At 35.3% G+C, this 24,430-nt stretch overlaps 2 protein-coding genes, 1 long non-coding RNA gene and 3 other non-coding genes across 6 annotated transcripts; 4 read left to right on the plus strand and 2 right to left on the minus strand.

Moving 5' to 3' along the window:
- The first annotated feature begins 692 nt into the window (after nucleotides 1-692).
- Nucleotides 693-3,637, plus strand: LOC118487357. Its single transcript, XR_004881531.1, has 3 exons — nucleotides 693-1,451; nucleotides 1,763-2,344; nucleotides 3,582-3,637. It is a non-coding gene; the product is annotated as an uncharacterized LOC118487357 (long non-coding RNA).
- Nucleotides 3,638-6,444: 2,807 nt separating this feature from the next.
- LOC110910448 (auxin-responsive protein IAA13) lies at nucleotides 6,445-10,948 on the plus strand. Its single transcript, XM_022155086.2, has 5 exons — nucleotides 6,445-6,985; nucleotides 7,793-8,082; nucleotides 8,924-9,038; nucleotides 9,137-9,198; nucleotides 10,580-10,948. Exons 1-5 carry the CDS (start codon nucleotides 6,597-6,599, stop codon nucleotides 10,627-10,629), a joined length of 906 nt encoding a protein of 301 aa, XP_022010778.1. The 5' UTR covers nucleotides 6,445-6,596; the 3' UTR covers nucleotides 10,630-10,948.
- Nucleotides 10,949-11,969: 1,021 nt separating this feature from the next.
- TRNAR-ACG lies at nucleotides 11,970-12,042 on the minus strand. Its single transcript has one exon. It is a non-coding gene; the product is annotated as a tRNA-Arg (tRNA).
- Nucleotides 12,043-12,305: 263 nt separating this feature from the next.
- On the plus strand, nucleotides 12,306-12,378 carry TRNAR-ACG. The gene has a single exon. It is a non-coding gene; the product is annotated as a tRNA-Arg (tRNA).
- Nucleotides 12,379-12,416: 38 nt separating this feature from the next.
- Nucleotides 12,417-12,497, minus strand: TRNAL-CAG. The gene has a single exon. It is a non-coding gene; the product is annotated as a tRNA-Leu (tRNA).
- Nucleotides 12,498-16,247: 3,750 nt separating this feature from the next.
- Nucleotides 16,248-23,335, plus strand: LOC110910447 (sorting and assembly machinery component 50 homolog B). Its single transcript, XM_022155085.2, has 4 exons — nucleotides 16,248-16,830; nucleotides 19,148-19,633; nucleotides 21,083-21,598; nucleotides 22,855-23,335. The coding sequence occupies exons 1-4, from the start codon at nucleotides 16,357-16,359 to the stop codon at nucleotides 22,936-22,938; spliced, it is 1,560 nt and encodes a 519-aa protein (XP_022010777.1). The 5' UTR covers nucleotides 16,248-16,356; the 3' UTR covers nucleotides 22,939-23,335.
- The last annotated feature ends 1,095 nt before the right edge of the window (nucleotides 23,336-24,430 follow it).

The raw sequence follows: 24,430 nt of genomic DNA on the forward strand, positions 1-24,430 counted from the left end.
ATGAGTAATATAATAGCGTGTTTTTCTAACGTATCAACACATGAATGCATAAATTATGCATCTATTAGTTAAAAAATGAGTTATTTGTTCAGTTATGAGTATGTTATTATTTGATAGTTGCCTAGGTGCAAGGCAATAATAGAATGAGATACATATTTCATCATTGGGGGACTTGAGGTAAAACATAGAGTTTCCTAAGTCGAACTCACACGTTAAGTGAGTTTTAATTAGGGGTGGCAATCGTGTCGGGTTGATGGGTTGATGGGTTGACGGGTTACGGGTTGGTGGTGTAACATTCGCCAAAAAAAAAAAAAAAAACAAATATCTAGATCCGATCCGTTTTAAAATTCGGATCCTAACCCTTTATTTATTTATTTATTTATTTATTAGTTTAATTAATTAAATTAATTAAATTTACAATTACAAAGTTAAATCTTTTTTTTAACTAGTTAATTAAGTTATAATCTAGTTAGTTTTAAAATAACCTTGTTAGCAATTTAAAATAGCATAAACAAACCTAGTTAGTAATTTTAAATAACATAAGTTAGTTAATTAATAAAGTTGAAGGACTATTTGTGAATAAATCAAAAGTGTAAAACAAGTCTAGGATTTAAAAGGAGAATGAAAAAAAAAAGGGAAAAATTACACTTTTCGTCCTTTATGTTTGTATCGAATTGCAATGGATAGTCTTTAACTTCAATAACTACAGTCGCAGTCCTTTATTTGAAAAACTCATTACACTTTTCGTCCTTTACCACTAACTAGGTTAAAAATTTAAGTTATGTCTAATCATGTGACTTACACATGAGGGGTAGATTGGTAAAACCTTGTCTTTCTTGCTAATCCCATATCTTCAACCAACCTCACCACCACTACCGTAGCCCAGCCACCACCACGGAATCAAGCCTCACCACCACCGTACCCCAGCCACCACCACTGAATCGAACTAATGGAGCAGCTTTACTGATGGAACACAGGGGTTATTGAAATCTGAGGTACATTTCATCAACCACCGTGCAACCACCACCACATAACCGATCCAAGCAAAAACAACTTCTCAGCAAAGGAAACTCACCAGCGAAGGAAAAAGGGAGAGATCATTAAACAACAATCATTGAAGTCACCAGCAAAGGAAACTCACCAGCGAAGGAAACAACCGCGGCGGAGCAATCATTGAAGTCACAACCACGGCGGAGCAATCATTGAACAGATCCAACGGTCTGTTAACCACCCCTAAAAACCATCTCCTCTGAGATGGCCTAATCGCCGGCTTAAACCTTCAACACAAGGAGAGAGGAGGAAACTCACCGGAACAGGGCTGTTGGTCAGAACACGACTGTGAATCCGCCGGTGCACCATCTGGAACAACGTTGTTGGTCAGAACACCACCGGAACAGGAAACTCGTACACCATCTGAACCATGGAAGTAGAACCTCCGCCGTGAATCCGCCGTAAGTATTTGTGACCAACATACTCGTCTTCATCTTCTAATCAAAAGCCCCAACATCTTAATGTCTAACTATGTTTACAGAAATCGAATTTTAGGATTGTTCTTCTAGGGTTCTTAAATGGTGGTGATGGGGTTTGGTGGTGATGGCCTGGTTGTTTAGAGAGGGCTTATAGTGTTTAGATCAGGTTGTTGTTTTAGGTATTGTTTTTGTGTTGTTTAATGTTTATTAAAATATTTTTTAAATAATTTGGTAATAGGTAAAAAGACTAAATTATCCTTATGTTACTAATGTTAACTGAAAATTTTAACCAGGTTAATGCTAAAGGACGAAAGGTGTAATGAGTTTTTCAAATAAAGGACTGTGACTGTAGTTATTGAAGTTAAAGGCTATCCATTGCAATTCGATACAAACATAAAGGACGAAAAGTGTAATTTAAAGCAACCAGATTGCCGCCAAAAGAAACAAGTTGACCACCTTCCTTTTCTTTTACCTATGATCGCTGATTGATCGGAAGTCGATATAATTTCCGCATTTCCTTTTCGGTTCCAATCACGATCAAAGACGAAATCATGTCCCGGTTCTTCGATAATTATTATTCTTACCATTTCGATTCGGAAAGTTAACAAAATTCGATTCTATGATTTGTGTATATATAGCATCGATCCACCTCGTCATCTCTCACACCCAAGCCTTTTCGACACACTCTCACAACCTCCTTCGTATAAACCCGCGAATCGCCGGAACACATTCCTAGTTCACGCCACCGGTTCGATACTCTAGCCCTATCACCCTCTTCCATTGTGTGTTCACCGAGCATGTCACCGGAGTTCGAAGACGAGGAACAACCGGGAACTCACCAGAGACACTACGGCCATCCAACGCATTTCGTTTCGGTATATATCTCCTTATTCCGTATGGTTTCTGTTGTTATATTTTTGTTTCATTCAATTGATCTTTTGTGATATCCACTTGGTATTGTTCATGTAATTTCCATGTTAGTTCACTAAGGGAAAACAACCTCTTGTTTATTCGTTCTATTTAGAAATGATAAACTGTTAGTTTTTTTTTTTTTATCAAGAACAAAGAAAAGGAACTGAAAAAAAATGAGTATATATGTATAACCGTCGCTGTTGTTAAATTGCATTAGACAAGAACATGGATGTTTGTTATTTTCTATAATATATTACTAAAATCCATCGTAGTGGTTAGCATGTATTATTTTCACAAATAGATTTTCTTAATTAGAGTCAAATGCCATGGAATTTTAATGCATAGTTTATTTCCTATACTTATTAATTATATTTTAATTAATTTTATGGTTTGGAATTTTGAAAATATGGTACGTATTGAATTTGAGATGCAAGAATATTGATAATTAAAGTTCAACAAAGGTTAGTTAGAGAAGTTGATTTACTGTTAAGAATTTCTTCCAAAACTACAAAATTTAATTATAAGACTAAATAATTAATGTGTTATATTAATTCTTTTATAACATAAAATATTAATAAGTTTAGTTTATAAGTTGTAAATAATTAATGATTTATTTTAAGACTATGATTTATTTACAAAATTTAATTAATTAATGATGTGTTATTATAATTTAACCCAAGTAATTAGTAAGTTAATTAATTAAAGTTTAAACAATTAACAATAGGATTAATAATTGGATCATTCACGTGTGACATTCTAATTATCTAGGTTAATCACTCCTATTCGTTCTTTTGGATTTCTCAATCTTACTCGATCCTATTTTCGTTTTAAACACTTTGGGTGCAACATGTATTCCATATTCAAACTACACAACACTTGAAACTTGTTATATTCACACTCTATCCACATTTAAACACGAAACATTTTGCTACTTGTTAATCTCATATGCTATGCAAGTTGAATGTATTGAACAAGTTGAACGTATTGAACAAGTTGAACGTATTGAACAAGTTGAACGTATTGAACAAGTTGAACGTGTTAACCTCCCGCTAGTCTATTGGGAAAGGCAAAGTAGTAACTTGGATCATGTCATTCGTGTTGGATATGAGTATTTAAACTTTTATTCTACTTTATGCTATGTATTAAACTTGTATACTCGCCAACATTTTTTTGTTGATGTTATTTTAATACATGTTGCAGGTTGATAGATGAAGAATTCAAGAATCAAGTTAGGGTGGATTAGAAACACACCTAGAAATAAACTATGTTGGAATCTTGTTTTGTTTATTTGAACAATGTATGACATTTTAGAATTTATGAAATTGAATTTAAATTATATTGTCACATTTAGTGTTATGTTGTTTTGAGCAATTTGTTCGTCTTATCCCGATGTTTCCGCCATCGGTTGGGGTGTGACAGGTGGGTTGAAATGTTCAACCCGAACCCGACCCATATTATTATTCGGGTCAAAAAATTCAACCCTAACCCGACCCATATTAATTCGGGTCAACCCGAACCTGACCCGCTTAACCCATATTTTTAAATGAGTGATATAAGTTGACGATTTATAAACGAGTTGTTCGGTTTTAAGCGGGTTATTGATAACATGTTTAATGATGCGTATGAGTGTGATAATTAAATAATATAATGTGTCAAATTTAATATTATTATAAATAACCATGTAAAATAGAAACCGAAAAAACAACAAAAATATAAAAGATTTTTTATTTAAATAGTTAAAACGGGTTAATGGGTCAACCTGTTTTTATACGGGTCAACCTGAACCCGACCCGTTTTTAATACGGGTTAACCTGAACCCGACCCGTTTTTTTTAAACGGGTCGTGTTAGTTGACCCAAACCTGTTTTTTTTGTGTCGGGTTCGGGTCGGGTTAATGGGTCATGTCAAGAATTGCCGCCCCTAGTTTTAATGAATATTTCGGTTCACATATACAAATGTTTTAGATAGCATATTAATTTATTTCTAAACAACACTTTTTATAGTAAAATAAAGAGTTAAATGTAATTTTAGTCCCTGTGGTTTGAGTCATTTTGTCAGTTTAGGCCAAAGGTTTCATTTTTCACTTGTGGGTCTAAAAAGGTTTCACCGTTACCATTTTTGTCAACTAGGTTAACTTTATCCATTTTTTTGTTAATGAGAAGGCCAATTCGGTCATTTTATATGACCGAATTGCCCTTCTAGTTAACAGAATTCATATAAAATGACCGAATTTTCCTTCTTGTTAACAGAAAAAATAGATGAAGTTAACCCAGTGGATTAAAATAGCAACGGTGAAACCTTTTTAGACTCACAGGTGAAAAAAGAAACCTTTAGACTAAACTGGTAAAATAACTCAAACCACACGAACTAAAATGACATTTACCTCTAAAATAAATAAACAAAAATACCATACCACTAGATTAGTTGCTATGTGCATAAATGAACAAATATATTTTACATCTTTACAAATTTATAGTGGTGTGAGGAGAGAGGGGAAAGTAGAAAAACAATTAAACAAATTACATCGTTTTGACAACTTGATCTAATGAATAATCATTTGGTTTCTTTCGTTGAGATCTCAAGTTCAATTCCCATTAGCATCGATTTAAAGGATATTGGTGGTGACAATGAAGTTTGAAACCGAGCCAAACCAGATTTTACCGTAATGGATCTTTGGACGGTCGGGTTTTCTCGGATCTGGTGGCGCGGGTATGCAATCAACTCTAATCGTTATGAAGAAGTAGATGCATTTGCTTGATTGAGAGTTTTCCAAACTGTTAAAATTAAACAAAACGTTAAAAAAATAAACAAATTATAGTCATAGACATAGAGCCTTGAGGAGTCTCTGTTGGCCCCACGTATTGTCGGCTTGTCGTTTGGATTGATCGCCATTGTCATCTACTCATTTCACGATATTTGGCTCACCAAACTTCAATGCTTCTATTTCCTTTTTGCCCCTCAGTTTTAAGAAATACCACAATCACCCCTTAACTTATTTATTTTATTTTTATACCCCTTGAGTCTTTTTGGACTCCCTCTTCCTTTCTCTCTTTTCATTTATATGTTTTCTGGGTGTTTAAGTTGACGGATCTAAGACTTTTTTTCAATGGGTTTACCATTTTTAGATACTCCAATCTCATAAAATCGGACATAAAAAATTTCGGGTAGATTGGATAGTTCAGGTCGGGTAAGGTTATTCACATAATAAAAATATGATACAATAATAATAAAAAAAACATTGTCATTAGAAATTAAAAAACAAACACATAATAAAAATACGATCGCCTTTAAGAATTATAAAAAAACAATTTGTAGTTGTTCTCTACGAGTTTTCATCTTTTGAAAACAATGCATTACATCTTCAACCGAAACTTGTTGAAAAACTATTTTTCAAATGTAACAAATGCAAAGAATCGTTCATGTATCCATCGCCCATTCTATTACTTAATTCCGTCTTCACATGTTTCATGACATAAAAATTACAAAAATAAATAAATAAATAATGATAAAGATTGAAAAAAAAACATTTTATTGTTTAAAAAAAGTTCCCAAGAACCACCCCCCCCCCCCCCTATAACTTGGAATTTACCTAAAAAGGTGTTTTTGAGATTCTTATATTTTTCTTCTTTTACCTTTGCATAGGATTCTATACTTTAAACCAAAACAATTCAATACAAAACCACTAAAAGAAAAAAAACATAGGAACTTTTACTTTTATGAAAGCAACTTTCACAAAAAGAAATACAATAACCTAAACTCACCTTACATTTTGTTGTACCCAAATCATACTTATTGTGCATCAAATACTTGTACTTTCAACAAGATAGGAAACACCCATTCCCATGAGTAATCCAGAAGGTTTTTCTTTCTTCATTTTTTTTTCTTTTGGTGGGGACAAAGTGTTCAACACAAATGTAAAACAAAGAAATATGTTTTAGTGGGGACAAAAAGTTAGGAGAAACCTATGATGTATTGTGAGACTCACAAAGCCGACATGTGGGTCCCTCTAACCCCCCCCCCCCCCCCAAAAAAAAAAAAAAAAAATTTCTTTAATATCAAACACATATCCCCTGTTTTCTATCTTCTTGCACAACAAAGTTCCAATCTTTCTTGCAAAGATTCAATCTTTTTTACAAAACACATATCCCCTGTTTTTCTATCTTCTTGTATAGCAAAGTTGCAATCTTTGTTGTAAAGATTCAATCTTTTTTACAAAATGGATGTTACCCTTGGTTTATTACCTGATTCTCCGGCCGGTGATGACGGTGGTGGAGTGCCGTCCGGTGGGTCAACCACCGTTAAGTCAATCTTGACTAAAGAAGATAACAACAAGAACAATATGGTTATGTGTTCTGAGGTTAGTTCATCATACCCTGTTGGTGATCAGAATTTGGGTGATCTTGAATTGGGACTTGGGTTGAGTATTGGTGGTGGTGGTGGTGGTGGTTTGAAGGGTAAGGTGGTGGCTGGTGGTGGTGGTTGGAGTCAGTATGCAAGAATCTTGACAGCAAAAGATTTTAAACAGAATTCTTGTTCTTCTTCTTCTTGTTCTGTTAGTATACCTAATTCAGCTACTGATTCTGTTTCTCCTACTAATGGTAACAGGTATACAATCACATCACTTTTTTTTTTTTTTTTATATTATTTTATTTTTATTTTCTAGAAGGAAAAAGCCATAAAAATTATTTTTCAATTTCTTGCACTTGTGTTCATGATTTATTTATTTTAATTTTATTTTTTAAATTTTTTTAGAGATTTTTGTTGGGTAATTTGTTATATTGAATTCTGAATCCATTTTCTGACAAGGAAGAAAATACCTAAATTAAGAAACAAAATATATTGAATTTCAAGAATTGTCTTTTTATCTTTATACATATTTTCAGGCGTTGTCCTTTATGTTCAAAATTGACGAGTTTTGTTCTTTATGTTTTCATATCATACACGTTTTGTCCTTTATGCCTAACCGAGTTAGTTTTTTCAGTTAAATTGGTCATGTGCTTTGCACATGAGGGCATTTTTGTCAATTCAAAGGTTGCAGAAGCTTTGAGCTGTAAATCTGCCGTTGAACATACCTTTGAATTGACAAAAATGTCCTCATGTGCGAAGCACATGACCAAATTTAACTGAAAAAACTAACTGGGTTAGGCCTAAAGGACAAAACTTGTATGTTATAAAAACATAAAGGACAAAACTCGTCAATTTTGAACATAAAGGACAACGCCTGAAAATGTATATAAAGATAAAAGGACAATTCTTGAAATTCAGTCTATTTTGTTTCTTAATTTAGGTATTTTCTTCCTTGTCAGAAAATGGATTCAGAATTCAATATAACAAATTACCCAACAAAAATCTTGATTTATTTATTTATTTCTAATAAAACTATTTTGTGTTTTTATTTTTGTGTGATTGAAGTGTTGTTGGATGGCCTCCTGTAAGTAAAGCTCACAGGATGCCTAGTTTAGCTAATGAAAACAAATCACCAACCGGAAATCGTATCTCAGTAACCGAACAAACCAAAAGCAAGAACAGGACGGTTGTAATCAACGATTATTCTAACGAAAAAGCCAGGATTTCCGATAAGAAATACCGGTCGGTGAAAGTTAACATGGATGGAAGTTTGATTGGAAGAAAAGTTGATCTCAATGCTCACACATCCTATGAGATGTTGGCTCAAACCTTAGAAGAAATGTTCTTCCGAAGACGTAAGTTGCTCTTTTCCAATACGGGTTGAAACGGGTCGGGTCAAGTTGACCCGTGAGCATTTATGATCTTATGCTAACATTTATTTACACCTCGAGAAAAAGTCCGTACAATGGAAAGGTATGGACCGTGCCACTAATGAGCTCAAAACTTGGGCGGGCTAGGTAACGGGTCAAATGGTTTTTAGACTGGAACATGTAATTTTCAATACTGGTTGAAACGGGTCGGGTCAAGTTGAGTTTTCCTTCATCTTATATGTAGTTTAGATTAGCGCGCTAATATAATCAAGAAAAGTAATCGTTTACAGTACTAAGCGTTTAAATAAAGTGATTATCTATGCATTAAAAATACACTTTATACGACTTGTCAACCCGTTTGACCTGTTTTATTTTAGCTTTACTTTTTCATTTGACCCGTTTCGGGTAAAACATAGCCCAAAGTTTATTTATTGATCTTTTTTTAAATAAATTTGGGTTTTTCTTGATCTTGAATCTTGATTTGACTCCATAACAAAATTTAATTTTTCAAACTTTGATTTGCTTGAATAGAGTAAATTACGTTTTTGGCCCCTGTGGTTATATCACTTTTACTATATTAGCCCAAAATAAGAATTTTTAACATATCTGCTCCCATGGTCTCTATAACTAACCATTTTGGCCCCCATGGTCTCTATAACTAACCATTATGGGGGCCAAAATGGTTAGTTATAGAGACCATGGGGGCAAATATGTTAAAAATTCTTATTTTGGGCTAATATAGTAAAAGTGATATAACCACAGGGGCCAAAAACGTAATTTACTCGCTTGAATAACTAATAAAAGTAACCATTGTTTATGTGTTTAGGGTCAAGTACAGAAGCTGCAAAATCTTCAAGATTATTGGATGGAACATCTGAATTTGTGCTCACTTATGAAGATAAAGATGGAGATTGTATGCTTGTTGGAGATGTTCCTTGGCAGTATAATTTCGGAACTTCCTTATTTTTTTCCGAAACTTTGACTCGCAACTCGATTTGTTTGACCGATTTTGACATGTTATCCTCTTGTTCGATTTCAGGATGTTTCTTAGCTCGGTCAAGAGGCTTAGGATCATGAAAAATTCCGAGTCTAATGAGCTTGGTGAGTAATCGCATATTACATACACACTAGAAGTAGCTTAATGAACGGGTCATGCGACATGCATGTTGGGTTACATGTCAAAACGGGTCATTTATACTAGAAGTAGCTTAATGAACGGGTCATGCGACAGGCGTGTTGGGTTACATGTCAAAACGGGTCATTTGTAGTGTATGGGTTTAAACGGACAATATAAAAGAGTAAAGTACATGGATGGTCCCTGTGGTTTACCGAAATTTTGGATTTAGTCCTTAGCTTTTCAAAAGTGCATGGATGGTCCCTGTGGTTTGCACTTTGTAACGAATTTAGTCCACAACCAACAAATTCAAAGGTTTCAGCAGGTCCAAGTTATGGACTAAATGCGTTACAAAGTGCGAGCCACAGGACCATCCATGTACTTTTAGAAGAAGTTAGGGACTAAATGTGTTACAAAGTGCAAACCACAAGGACTATCCGTGTACTTTTGGAAAGTTAAGGACTAAATCCAAAATTTTTGTAAACCACAGGGAGCCATCCATATACTTTACTCTTCTAAACTATTTGTATAACTTAATGGGCCATATATGACTAAAAGAGTTATATTATCTTAATTAGGGGTGTAAACAAGCCGAGCCGAGCCCGACTAGGCTTGAGCTCGGCTCGTTATGTTTTTATGAAGCTCAAGCTCGGCTCGGTTCGAGCCTACTTCTCTTAGCTCGAGCTCGGCTCGCGAGTAAAATCCAAAGCTCGAGCTCGGCTCGGCTCGAGCTATTTCGAGAACAACCTCAAATGAGCTAGAAGCTCGGCTCGAGCTCGTTTCAACAACGATTAAGCGAGCCAAAGCTCGGCTCGACTCGGCTCGAGCTATTTCGAGAACAACCTCAAATGAGCTAGAAGCTCGGCTCGAGCTCGTTTCAACAACAATTAAGCGAGCCAAAGCTCGGCTCGAGCTCGGCTCACCAATGTTATCATCATCATTATTAAATTATATATATAAAAAACTAAAATTTTGTATAGGCTCGTTTGGGCTCGCGAGCCTAAAGGAGCTTTGTATATTAGGCTCGAGCTCAGGCTCAATAACTAAACGAGCTCTATTTCAGGCTCGGGCTCGGGCTCGTTAAGGCTCAACTCGTTCGAGCTTTTAACCGAGCCGATCACGAGTAGCTCTCGAGCCTCTGCGCTTGTTTACACCCCTAATCTTAATAATAATTTAGTTGTTTGAGTAAAGTGATTTATGAGGTTTTATGCTTAAAATGTACTCTTCCACCACTTTCGAGTTTCAACTCGCCTGACCCATGTCTATGTAGCTATAATAAAACATAACCCATATCGACCCGTTTACTAGCAATGTCTTGAAACTTGAATTTGCCACTTTGACTAACTTCTTAATGTGGTCATATCTCAGCACCAAGATTCCAAGAAAGCCACGAGAGACGCAGAACGGATGTTGTCTAAAGATTATACATGTAAACATTTGTTTTCTTATTAGATGAACTCGAGCCAAGTTCTTGCTGGTTATAGGGTAAAAAAGAGAGAGTAACAGTTTTATCGACGCGTTTGGTTTTGCGGGTTGTTTTTAAGTCCTACACTTTTCATCACACCAGGGTTTCGGGTGGGGCCCGGTTACATATGGAAGCTTGTATAAGCAAGCATCTAGTTTTTGGTAGAAGCATATTATTAAGCATACATAATGCACACATCACTGATAAACTGAGTTCTATGATACTGTAATTATGGAATTTTATATGAATGAATTTAGTGTTTTTTTGAGATTTTTGTGGATTTTTAGTTGGATTATTCCAAGATTGAGTTTCTTTGTATATTGATGTTGTGACTAATTATCAATAGAGACGGTGAACGGGTTAGTGATAATAATACATGTCAAAATGCGTACTTTTTAGTACGAGTTGAACCAGGTTGAGCTGTCGACACATTGTCTTTCTAACAGAGGTGTCACTTTCGACCATTTATTTATTAACGTTTATTTGGGTTAAGCTTTATAAAAAATTATATAAGATGTGTCGGATAAAAAACTAGGGTGTTGCTAAATGCACCCCAATGTTTACGAAACGTACATCCGCCCTAAACTTTCACATTAATACTATTCAAACCTTTTTTGTTTTTATAATATCTTTTCCAGTATTTTTGTTATCTTATTTTTGTTATTACTAGTATTTGTATTTGTATTCTGAAACGTTTTTTTTAAATATACCTCTTCTCTAGTTCTTTCCCATGGGTCATCAAAACCTTAAAAGAGTCCCCCCCCCCCCCTCCCCTCTCTTCGGCCCAACAAACACCACCGGCCAGACCACCCTGTTGTTTCTCGCCAAAACCTGCAACTCGAAGGAGATGAGTATTGTTGATAAATACGATGCTTCAATTTTACCGGTTGCAACTCAAGAGATGCGAAGAATGCTAGTGGTGGTAAATGTGAGTGTCGGTGATAGATCGAGAAGACACGTGGGTTTATGGTGGCGGATCTAGAAAATAATTATATGGGTAACGTTTCAAAAAAAAACACAATTGATTTTTGAATTTTTTTTTATCGAGACGTAGATAAAAATTGGTACGTGGCAACGGTATACTCGGAATGTTATAAGAGAATCACAACCTTTTCAGCCATTGACAAAAACTCCTGCAACTACCATAATCAGCTCATTCACTTTCCACGACTCAGTTAAACAATGAACTTATTAGTTCTAGAAAAGTAACACATACCCAACTTTTACAAAATATTTCAAACAGTGAGACATTTTATAAAAAAAAAAAAAAAAAAAAAAAAAGATTAAAAACGTCGACTCCGCTGGGGATCGAACCCAGAATCTCTGGTTTCGTAGACCAGCGCCTTATCCATTGGGCCACGGAGTCAATTGCTGATATGGTAACTTAGCCAAAGCCCTTTAACTATGATCAATAAATTAAAACCTCAAAAATCAAATATTTTCTTTTTATTAATATTCACTAAGATATATGTTAGTAATGAAAGTTTAAAGCTATAAAAATCATTCAAATCTGTATTCACATATATATTTTGTATACGTGGTGAACATTAATAAATATATTTGATTTTTGAGGTTTTAATTTATTGATCATAGACAAATGGCTTTGGCTAGGTTACCATATCAGCAATTGACTCCGTGGCCCAATGGATAAGGCGCTGGTCTACGAAACCAGAGATTCTGGGTTCGATCCCCAGCGGAGTCGTTTTATCTATTTTTGAAATATTTTTAAAAAAATGTAATTGTCAAGAATGGGATTCGAACCCATGCCCTTTCGGACCAGTACCTGAAACTGGCGCCTTAGACCAACTCGGCCATCTTGACATTTGTTATAATTTTCACAGAGACAATTTAATTAAATGATTTTAGAAAATATGTTATTATATGTTTCAAAAATCTTCTTTTGTATTTATGGCTTAAAAAGTTTGGACATGAGAAAACCATGAAATACATGTCTCTACATCTATACAAGCTTGGTTGATGACATCCTTCTTTCTACATTGCAATCAGTGGCGGATCCAGAAATTTTTTCATGGGGGTGCGGAACATTTTTTAAAATTTTAGGCCCCTAGGTATATAAGTAAAAAATCGGTTCGTATCGGGTCGGTTCAGGTCGTGTCGGGTCGGGTCGGGTCATGTAAAACAAAAGAAATCGCGCCATAACGTCCCTACTCATGGTTCCTATCACAAACAAATTGATCCATAAGTTCATCGCTCCATAACATAATGTTTCAATTTTAATTTTCAACCCTAGAAATCATGTGTAATCACCCTAAAATCATCTAAACAACATAATCACCCTAAAAATCATCTAAACAACGTCAAAACACATGAAATTTTAAACCTATTTAAGAATTTTGTTACCCTTTGGTGTCGGACGACGGTGGTTCGCGGCTGCTGATGACGTGCTGTTGTGGTTGTTGTTGTGTTCGATGATCGCTGGCAGGAGACGACCCAAGAAAGGGAGGGCGAGAGGAATTCTAAGGGACTATTGGACTTATTTTAATTATTATAGTTTGAACTTAGGTTGAGTTTGGTTAATGGGCTAGTAATTAGTGGGCTAATTATGTTTAATGAAATAGCGGGTTAAGGTATTGGGTATGTGGGTTAAGTTGGGTAGTATAATTTTATATAATTTAGGTAGTTTTTTTTAATTAGAGTTTACTAAAAAAATTAAAATATAAATTGATAACATTTTTACCTAAGGTGTGTGGACGAAAAATTCCAAGGGGTGCGGATGAAAAAATTCAAGGGGTGCGGACGAAAAAATCCAAGGAGTGCGAAAGGGATTTTCAACGGAAAATAGCACTAAACTTTTTTTTCCCGGGGGTGCGCCCGCCCACCTTGGGCTAGGGGTAAGTCCGCCCCTGATTGCAGTATTTACAAAATTCAGTGAGTACTTTGGTTAATTCGGTATGCGTATGCAGTTGAAAGTTCTTATGCCGAATATTGAGATGCATTTAACTAAAAAAGAAGGATTGGAGTGTGTGGTCTTTTGTGTTTGTTGTGTGCACAATGTTTACACAAACAAGAGAAAAGAGAAAAGATTGGAGTTTAGACTTCTAGGGTAAAGTTCTTGTACAAATAATCTTAACATACTAAACATACAAATTGAAGGAAAACTCAAAAAGACAAGGTGGCATTTTTGTAATTATCAATAACTATCAAAGTTACTCTACAAATACCTCTAAAAAAACCTAACCACTCCCCCACCCCCAAAAAAACCTAAACCCCCCACCCCCCCACCCCCCAAAAACCTAAAAAAAACCTACCCCAACCCCCCACCCCCCAAAAACCTAAAAAAAAAACCTAACCCCCCCCCCACCCCCAAAAACCTAAAAAAAACCTAACCCCCCCACCCTCACCCCCCCCACCCAAGCTAAAATGCTAAAAACTAAACCCCCCAAAAAACCTAATAATACATCTATTTCATTTATTTATGCCTTTATTTCATGTAATAATACATCTATTTCATTTATTTATGCCTTCATTTCATTTATTTATACATTCATTTCGTTTATTTATACATCCATTTAATGTATTTAAACATCTGTTCATGCATTTATACCTCCATTTAATGTATTTAAATATCTGTTCATGCATTTATACCTCCATTTCATTTATTTATATATTCATTTCATGTATTTATGCATCTATTTCATGTACTTATACCTTCATTACATGTATTTCTAAGCAAAAATACTAGCCCTTGTTTGAATTGGTTATTAACCGAAAATTAACCGAACCGAACCGAAAACCGACAAATTAACCGAATTAACCGAACCGATTAACCGATGACTTCGGTTACGGTTACGGATAATGCTAATAACCGAACCGAACCGAACCGTGCACACCCCTAACTGTTAGGTTTTAAATTGAGGCTGTAGTATGATTAATGAGGGTCCTAAGTCGAATAATGATTCAACGACTGTATTAAATACATATAAATATGTACTTATATGTATTTAATATAGTAATCATCATTATCATTTATATAATATAGATCAAAATATATTAAAACCTTATAATATATTAGTTAGTAATTGTTGATGGACCGATTTACTCTTATTAACTAATAAGGTATCTCCTTAGATGTATTTAAGGAGATGACTAGAGAGGGTTTTAGGTTAGAAAGTAATCATTACATCACACATATTCGACCTCATCTCTCTCCATTACTAAGAGTTCTTCAACCATAAAGAACTCGGTACTACCATCATTGACCCACACCCTAAAGGGGAACCAGATCAAGCTGACCAACATGTCGAACTATATGGCTACATGTATCTCTGGATTCTTTGCTGGCATGTCTGCTGTAACATGTATGATTTACATGGTTTCCATTATGTTTAAACAAAATTGATTAACATGTGGTATCAGAGCATTTGTTGCTCAATCAGTTCTGTTTGTTCCCTAAAGCTGAAATTAAAATCCGGAAAACAAACTTTATGAAAACCTGACAAAACTCAAGAACAAGAATTCGGTTAAAACATAACATTCACTGATTTTATGTTCTAAATGGATGTTTAATCACATCATAACTAATAGTAATTTCCAAAATTTGTATTAATGTATTATTTTTTTTTTAAATTTTGGTTCCAGGAACTGTTTTATTAATTTTGTATTAATGTATTAATTTGTTTCCCACAGTTTTCGCAGCTGGTGCCCATGGTTCATGTCACAGGGGATTGAACTTGAGGGTGCTTTGTTTGTAATCTCATTTATTTGTTTGTTTATGTTTCATGTTCTCGGGGATTAAACATGTTAATATTCTTATTTAAATAAGGGATATTGGCCTCTAATAATCACTATTAGATGTATTGGTTATTGACAGTCCCATTTTTTTTATTTCCCCTGATAGTCTCACATTTCAACTATTTTTCCTCCACCGGTTCTCAGTTAAAAAAACTTAACACCGTTAAGTTTTTTTTCCGTATTACAAACTAATGTTTTAGGGCTTTTGATCAGAATGAGGATACGGGTTGTTTGATGTAAAACTTACCTCGAAATGGTGCTCAAAACGACTTAATTTTTGTTAATTAGAAGTTTATACACCTGAATTGAAGCACCGTTTTCATCGTTTGGAGAACAATTTCAAAGTAAGTTTTACATCATTCGACTCGTATCCTTGTTCCGATCAAAAGCCTATAACGTCAGTTTGTAATTCGGAAAAAAAACTTAACTCCGTTAAGTTTTTTTAACTGAGGACCGTTGGAAGAAAAATAGTTGAAAGGTGAGTTTGTCAAGGGGAATAAAAAAATGTGGGACTACCAATGGCCAATGACGTCTAGTAGGAATTATTAGAGGCCAATATCCCTATAAATAATTAACAATCAAGAATAAAATTAATAATTTTTAGTAGCATGAGCTAAACACTTAAACAACTTAAAAATAAACACTAACGAATTTGGCCTACTATTATCACTTATCCGTTAGGTTTGGTTATTTTTTGTTATTGAAATTTCCGTTTATTAAAAATCTGAAAACCGAACCAAAATTTTCGTTTATTAAAAATCCGAAAACCGAACCGTCCGGTTTTTGTTTCGGTTTGATTATACAAAAAGCCCAAACACAAACATTTGAGCCTTTTAGGTTTTTCCACAGCCCCAGCCAGCCTAAAGCAACACACAGATCGATCGATCGGTCAGCGAACGAAGAAGACAACACTGAATCGAAATCAAAAATGGCGAAAGAAGACGAGAAACCGTATTCAGAAATAGACGAAGAAGAAGAAGAAGAAGCGGAAGAGGAAGACGAAGAGGAAGATTTCGATGAAGAAGAAGAAGAAGCAGTAGTCACACCGGAATCTAAAATGCGAGCAGAAAGAGCTCGAATGGAGGGAGTATTCCACCGGATATCATCAGAGCGAGTTCCGTTACGAGTCCACGATGTGCTGATTAAAGGAAACAAGAAGACGAAAGAATCGGTAATCGAAGCTGAAATTCAAGCCCTAAAAACCGCTACATCTGTTCAGGAGCTGCTTCAGGCGGCTACGATTGCGAATGCGAGGCTTCAGAAGCTTGATATCTTTGATTCGGTTAATATTACGCTTGATTCTGGTCCGCCTGAATTGCCTGGGACTTCTAATGTGGTTGTTCAAGTTGTGGAGGCTAAAAACCCTCTCACTGGTGATATCGGTGTTTTTACTAAGCCGGAGGTAGTTTTCCATTCCTTTGATACTCAATTTGCCATTTAGTTATAATAATGATTGCTTAGTTTATGATGCTAATTTTGATTGTAGGTGTGAATGTGTTAGGTTTTGATACAGGAATTGATACCTTATGGTATTAGCCCTAGGATTTTTCATCTTGCTAATATGCTTACCTTTTAAGCTGAGTAGCGAATGATCATAAGGCCACTTTCTTAAAGCCTGCGTAACTTGGTTCCAAAATGCGCGCATCACATGATGCAGTGATGAAATCGCATCGCGTGTTGCGGTTCCATGATGCGCGCATCACATGATGTGGTCTAATGTGGCGAACTGGCGCCATATGTAGTTGACCGGTATTTGAACAAATTAGATCTTTAATTGAACAAATCTGACTATAGATGATGAGAATATATTATATATTAGTGTTTAAAGGTTCACATGTTAAAATATTAGTTATATATATATTTTTAGTATTTTTGAATAGAGAACACTTCGCATACGTGATGCGTGCGCTTCACACATTGCGCTTCACGCATCGGATTTTGGGATCAAAACGCATCAGATCGGTACACACATTTTAAAACCAAGCTGCTTAATAAGTCATGACATTCTAACTCATTTGGTAGCATTACGACATATGTAACTGTATAAGGTTCGTCATACTATTTGTGTTATTTATCACATAAAACACTTCTTGTATCCTTTTGACTTTACCGCATCATATATCGGTTATAGAAATGGTGTCAATATAAGGTCACTTATAAAAGTCTTTAAAGTGTTTCCATATAAAAAATAACGAACAATGTTGTATAAGGTAGAGGATCCAGTACATTAATCCAGAAGTGTGAGAAGTGTATTATAACCTATGTTGTCAAAGACGCAAGGCGCATTGGCCTCGCCCGGAGCCTAGGCGCAAAAAAAGCATGGCCTTTTTTAAGAAAAGCGCACATAGAGAAAAAATATAAAAAATATGTTATGCTTTGAAAATAAATAAGATTCCACATATAAAATGAAAAAAAAAACTATTATATATGCCATTTAAGATCATGGAGCTAATAGTTAGTAGCAAAAGTTTAGGACTTATATGTTGTAAGTTTTGGGTGTGTGAATAAAAGTCTCAAAATGTGGTAAATACTTTGTCCCACATCGGTGTGGGGACAAAGTGAGTGGTTGTTTATAAGGTAAAGTCTTTACTACTCTATTGTAGCAAAAATGAGTTTCTGAGCTGGAATTTGGTTGAACTCATGCGTGCCCGCACCTGCGGACACGAATGCAACTCCAAAAAACCCGGGCCCGCGTGAGGCAGTTTTTTATACTCAGTCAGTTTCGTTTTTTTCCCTGCTTGTGCGCAGCGCCTCAGACCATATTTTTGCGCGCCTTTGCTGCGCCTCAGATCGTTTTTGCCGCGCCTCAGGACGTTTTTTTCAAAAAAAAACCCTTTTTGCGCCTAGGCTGCCACCAGGCGCTATAGGTGCGCCTCGCTGCGCCCGGGCGCCTAGGCGCGCGCTTTTTGCGCTTTTGACATCATAGATTATAACACTATATATAACACTATATAACACCATATAAACACCATATAACACTATGTAACACCATATAACACTATGTAACACCATATAACACTATGTAACACTATATAACACTATATAACAAATATAACACTATATTTTGTCTGATAGCATGTCTATGATAGATGTATAGTGTTATATATTGTTATATAGTGTTATATAGTGTTACATAGTGTTATATGGTGTTATATGGTGTGACATAGTGTTATACGGTGTTTATATGGTGTTATATATATTGTTATAATACACTTCTCACACTTCTGGATTAATGTACAGGATCCCTACCCTGTTGTATAATGTATTTTTAAATATTTGGATGAATGCTTAACGAGTTCAAGTAGAATCTAGGGACCTTTATGTAACTTTTATGATCTTTAAAAGTTATTGCAAGCTTATTTCAGACTTATAAACGCATATAAAAACGGTTAAGACCAAAGTGCGACTTCAGTTAGCAACTAAAGTGTCTCGTATTTTGGCATAAACAGCCGCCACACGATTTTTGTTGTTTTTTTTCTCTGTTTTTGTTGCTTTTGTTCTTTTCGAAAACAAACAATAACACAAGCCTTTCTTTATTTTTCATTCATCAAGTTCTTAATTAAATTGTAAGCATTGTAAATTCACTTTTTGGATACATAAATTTCCGGATTATTGAAATATGTTTTTATGGTTACATGTTATATGTTGTTGTGCTGTCTGCGTTGTGGTATATATCTTTCACATTTCTCATATGCTGTATTTTCCACTTGATTTTGTAGGCTAGATCTTGGTCTCTTGAGGGATCACTAAAGTTCAAAAACTTGTTTGGTTACGGTGATCTTTGGGACGGTTCGTTATCTTACGGGTGGGACCAAACATCAGAAATTAGCGCTGGTGTATCTTTACCAAGATTCATGAGATTAATCACTCCTGTAATGGCACGCGTGTCTCTACTTTCTCAAGACTGGCTGAAATTCTCCTCATACAAAGAGCAATCACTGGGCCTATCTTTGGGCCTACTGTCTACCAAGAACCATGACCTGGCATATAATCTTTCTTGGCGCACCTTGACTGATCCGTCACAACTGGCTTCTAGGTCGATACGGAGGCAGCTTGGACATGGTTTATTATCACATCTGAAGTACACGTTTAAGATTGATAAACGGAACTCACCGCTTCGACCAACTAAAGGGTTTGCCTTTGTTTCTGCTTCTCAAGTTGGTGGTCTTTTTCCTGATTATCGAAGCTTGCGTTTTATCCGCCAGGTACATTGTTGTTCTATTAGTAGTTTAGTGCTATGATAGCTATAATTAAAAGTAAAGAGTAAAATTTCATTTTCGTCCCTGAGGTTTGACCAGTTTTGCGACTTTTGTCCGAAGGTTTGTTTTTCTGCATATGGATCCAAAAGGTTTGAAATCTTGCCTTTTTCATCCGGCTCGTTAACTCCATCCATTTTTTCAGTTAAGTCAAGGGTATTTCCTTCTTTTTTGAAACTTAAAAGGGAAATTCGGTCTTTTTCACTTTATGTAAAAAGACGGAATACCCCTGTAAATGACCAAATTGCCCCTTAAGTTGAAAAAGACGAAAGTACCCCTAACTTAATGGAGAAAAATGGATGTGCCCCTTAAGTTGAAAAAGACGAAAGTACCTCTAACTTAATGGAGAAAAATGGATGAAGTTAACGAGTCGGATGAAAATAGCAAGAATTTAAACCTTTTAGATCCATATGCGGAAAAACAAGCCTTTAGACGAAAGTCGCAAAACTGGCCAACCCTCAAGGACGAAAACGACATTTTACTTACATTAATGATAACAACTCTACTAATATGAATAGTAGTATGGTTGTAAAAACAAATAATATTATTGATAACAGTATTAGTTAATATAATACTAGCAGCTGTAATAATAACCATAGTTATCAAAGGCGGGAAGCGCACTCAAGGCGCTAAGGCTCCGCCTAGGCGATAGGAGCAAACAAAGCGTGGGCCTGAGAAAATAAAAGCGCACTTAAACAAAATATATCATGCAATGGAAAATAAAATATGTTATGTAAAATATATCAGTTTTCCTGTAATATGAGGGTTCAACATCATTTGAGAAGCCCTTTTCTGTATACTGTGACAACAGAATTCAGAACTAAATCAGAGAAAAAAAAACTAGAACTAATTCAGAATTAATTAATTAGAAATAAATACAAGAAAATGCAGAACTAAATCAGAGAACATAGCCGAATTCAACATTTAGTAATAAAATCAGTTGCCAATAGTCCTATAAATACTGAAGATAATGAGGAATTTACAAATTTAAAAAATACAAAGATTAATTATCATTTATCACTCATGGAATTAGACTGCGCTCAAACTACCTAGGAAGTAGGAGCACATTCAACGCGCTTCGCCCAGAAAAATCGCCTAGGCGCGAAAATCGACCGCTTTTGATAACTATGATAATAACACTAGTAGTCTAGTTGTATTCCTAATAATAAGAATAACACTATTACTACGACTACTATAACTACTACTAAAAATAGTAATATTGATAATAATATGCTTATCCCTGGCATAAGCTCAATTTGTAGCATTTTATGAAGTATGTATTCTGTTTTGTTTTGTTGATCAAAGTCCATACCTTTTGTTTTCCGATTCTCATCATTGTTGTTGACCAAAGTCGATATTTATCTTTCTAACAAACACATATATAACTATTATTGACAGGAATTTGACCTCCGTTATGCTTTACCCTTGGGTTTTGCACGTGCTGCACTAAACTTTGGAGTTGCTGGTGGTGTTATTTTCCCATGGGGAAGTGACTTCAAAAACAGACCTACGTCCTTACCTGATAGGTTCTTCTTGGGTGGGAACTCTTCTCCTGTTTGCACATTGGGAGGGCCCACATCGTTATTGGGCTTCAAGACTAGAGGATTGGGCCCAAGTGAGCCCAAAAGGGAAGTCAAAACAAACTCTGAAGATGCAAGTTCTGATACTACTTCTGAAAGAGATTTTCTTGGTGGAGATCTAGCAGTTACTGCTTTTGCTGATCTTTCCTTTGATCTCCCGTTGAAGGTGCTGAGAGATTCCAATATTCATGCACATGCATTTGCTTGTGCTGGAAGTCTTACCAAATTAACCGAGAATTCATTTCGAGATTTTTCTTTCCAAAAGTACAAAGATTCGTTCCGTAGCTCCGCAGGCTTTGGGCTTATTGTACCAACTAAATTGTTTCGCATGGAGGTTAGTTTTCTCCCCGTACAAAACTACCCATTACCACATATATAATATATATAGGGTCAGGATCATTTCAGAACCATAAATATTTACAGAACTCGCAGAACTCCTAACAAACAATCTTTTTATTTATATATTTTTATGTTTAAGATAATTTTATCATTTATTATGCGTATTTTTACAATTACATACATGTTAAGAGTAATTTTATCATTTTTTATATGTAATTTTATAATTACACATATGTAAACTAGTTTTTTACATATATGTAATTAGTTATGATACGTATATATAATTTTGGCAATTAAACATATGTAAACTACTTTTAACATGTATTAATCAAAGAAATACATAAAATAGATGATAAAAAGATCCGAAATACAAAAACTTATATATAAAATGATTGTTTATTAGGAGTTCTGAAAGTTCTGTAGTTATTTAGAGTTCTTAAATGAACTCAACCCAATATATATATATATATGTGTATATATATATACATATATATATATAGAGAGAGAGAGAGAGGCCGATTAACATACAAGACCACCTTATCGTGCGATGCGTACGCAAGCATCTCAACCACACATCTGATCTTATCTAGGCCTTCAATTGAACGCGGTGGCACAATAGTAATTAACTTTGCATAATTACGCATGTTATTTGCATAATTACGCATGGGCTGGGTTAAACCTTACGTCCGCACGTTATTTGCATAATTACGCATGGGTTGGGTTAACCCTAATTTTACGTACGTTATTTGCATAATTACATACGTTATATTGGCGGTCCTGTACCATCGCACGTTAAGAGCCTTTTGTATTTAAACCTTTCACTGTATATATATATAGGTGTGGGTTATCGTACAAAAGCCCTTTAACGAGTTAACGTGCGATGGTACGCAAGTAAAATTCGCATGTTCATTTTTAAATTATGCACGTTACAAGAATCAAATCCCTAATTACGCATGATAATGAAATTATACATAGGCTGGTTTAACCTTAATTACACACGTTATATACATAGTTATGCACGTTATTTTGTGGTCGCGTACCGTCGCACGTTAAGAGCCTTTTGTATTTTAAACTTTCGCTATATATGTGTGTGTGTGTGTATTATACCTCACAGATTGTTTATAATTTATGTTTCCTGAATTGAAACTAGACCACTATCATTGTTACATACTTACATATAAAGTTATGGTATTTGTTTTGAGTCCTCATCATCATTTTGTTATGTAACTTTGATATGGTCAAATTGTTTAGGTCAACTACTGCTACATACTGAGACAACATGAGAATGATCGAGCCAAGACTGGTGTGCAGTTTAGCTTTTCTTCACCTATATAGAACCATGGTTCAATCCAAGGCTACTGATATGGAGTTGACCGGACCCACATTATCCAAACGTCACGATTCCTGGGCAGTTCTTGAGTTTTTGTAATTTTTAAATGTCTAGACCAATTCGCGATGCACGAAAATACAGATAAATAATAACGCCTCAACTTCGGTTATATAACATGCTGCTTTGCTTAAAGATCGACTGAAATTGCCGAATCTTGACCATGCGGTCAACATTATTTTTTGACTGAACCATGTTATTTGTCGTGAACAGTTTCTTCTTTGGCCGGTCTTTTCTCTTTGAGATTTCATTGTTATTGCTTCTTTCCGGTTGGAATCTTTGGTCAACTGTTTTTGCAACATATCGAACTTAACATAAATTTACCACCAGAATTTGGTCTTCAAATTAAATGCAGTCTTTTGTGTGTTGTACCTGATGCATCTGCAGTGGTATGTGAGTTAGATTATATGTTTTTGTGAGTATTTGTTTCTTGCATATATTATTATGTTCGTCATCGGTTCAAGTACAGGTGTGCCTAAACTTCTGTTATAGGCTAATGTTTGCGTGTGACATGACTGGGTTGTTCTTCTTGTTAGATTATAAACTTAATTATGTGTATTATGTAATTAGGATAATTAAACTTATGTTATGTATTATGTAGCAAATAAGAGAAGAGGTATGACGGTTGATGAATACCGGTTCAAACGGCAGTTATTCCCGCCAAAGTATAACCGCCATATCGACCGACACCTCTTCGTGTATAAATAGACATTTGCCGGCAACCTTTGCCGACACCAAGATATTTTCACAATATCCATTTCAGTTTAGTTTCTATTCTGTTTTGTATATATGTCCGTTATCGTGCACAAGACAGAGGTTTATATGGAATTCACTTCCAAATCTTATAGATCCAATTCGGATGTTAATGATTATCAGACAAGTGATAATCTTCCGCTGCTAAGAAGTGGTATCAGAGCCACGGTGGGAAATCGAAGAAAATCGATCGATATTACACGATTTCGGGCACAACCGGATGAAGAACAAAACGGAGACGGAGACGAATTCAACCCCGATCGCACAACTCCGCGATCACGAATGTTTGCAAGAATGAAGCGGGAAACGATGTCATGCAAACGTGGTTCCGATGAAGTGAATGAAAGACGAAGATCGGAAAGGGAAAGGGTTGAAGACGGCTATGGAATGGGCCGTAGTATTCACGCAGACGGGGAACCATTCAAGAGTACCATACGGGGAAAAGTTGAAATACCAAGTATGAAATTCGCAACACGTGCAGATGACGAAGAAGATGTTCGTTCAAAGGAAGATGAATCAAGAATTAGAGAACAAGAAACAGAAGAAAACAATCATGAAAACAATCATGAATTGCAAGTCTCTGTTTTAGAGAATGTATTCATGCATCGACAGAAAAGAAATAGAGACTCAGTGATACACTTTAGCGACAAAGAAAGGAAGGCTTTAGTGACAGAAGAAGGATTTTAC

The sequence above is a fragment of the Helianthus annuus genome, chromosome 15, assembly GCF_002127325.2.
Source record: "Helianthus annuus cultivar XRQ/B chromosome 15, HanXRQr2.0-SUNRISE, whole genome shotgun sequence".
In the NCBI taxonomy this organism is placed as follows: domain Eukaryota; kingdom Viridiplantae; phylum Streptophyta; class Magnoliopsida; order Asterales; family Asteraceae; genus Helianthus; species Helianthus annuus.

What these genes read in the sequence shown, in the direction of transcription:
- LOC110910447 (XM_022155085.2), top strand. Translation starts at nt 16,357, where the DNA reads ATGGCGAAAGAAGACGAGAAACCGTATTCAGAAATAGACGAAGAAGAA. An exon ending in GCTTGCGTTTTATCCGCCAG is followed by an intron (nt 19,634 to 21,082) that starts GTACATTGTTGT and finishes TATTATTGACAG; the next exon opens with GAATTTGACCTCCGTTATGC. An exon ending in CTAAATTGTTTCGCATGGAG is followed by an intron (nt 21,599 to 22,854) that starts GTTAGTTTTCTC and finishes CAAATTGTTTAG; the next exon opens with GTCAACTACTGCTACATACT.
- LOC110910448 (XM_022155086.2), top strand. Translation starts at nt 6,597, where the DNA reads ATGGATGTTACCCTTGGTTTATTACCTGATTCTCCGGCCGGTGATGAC. An exon ending in TCTCCTACTAATGGTAACAG is followed by an intron (nt 6,986 to 7,792) that starts GTATACAATCAC and finishes GTGTGATTGAAG; the next exon opens with TGTTGTTGGATGGCCTCCTG. An exon ending in TTCCGAGTCTAATGAGCTTG is followed by an intron (nt 9,199 to 10,579) that starts GTGAGTAATCGC and finishes GTCATATCTCAG; the next exon opens with CACCAAGATTCCAAGAAAGC.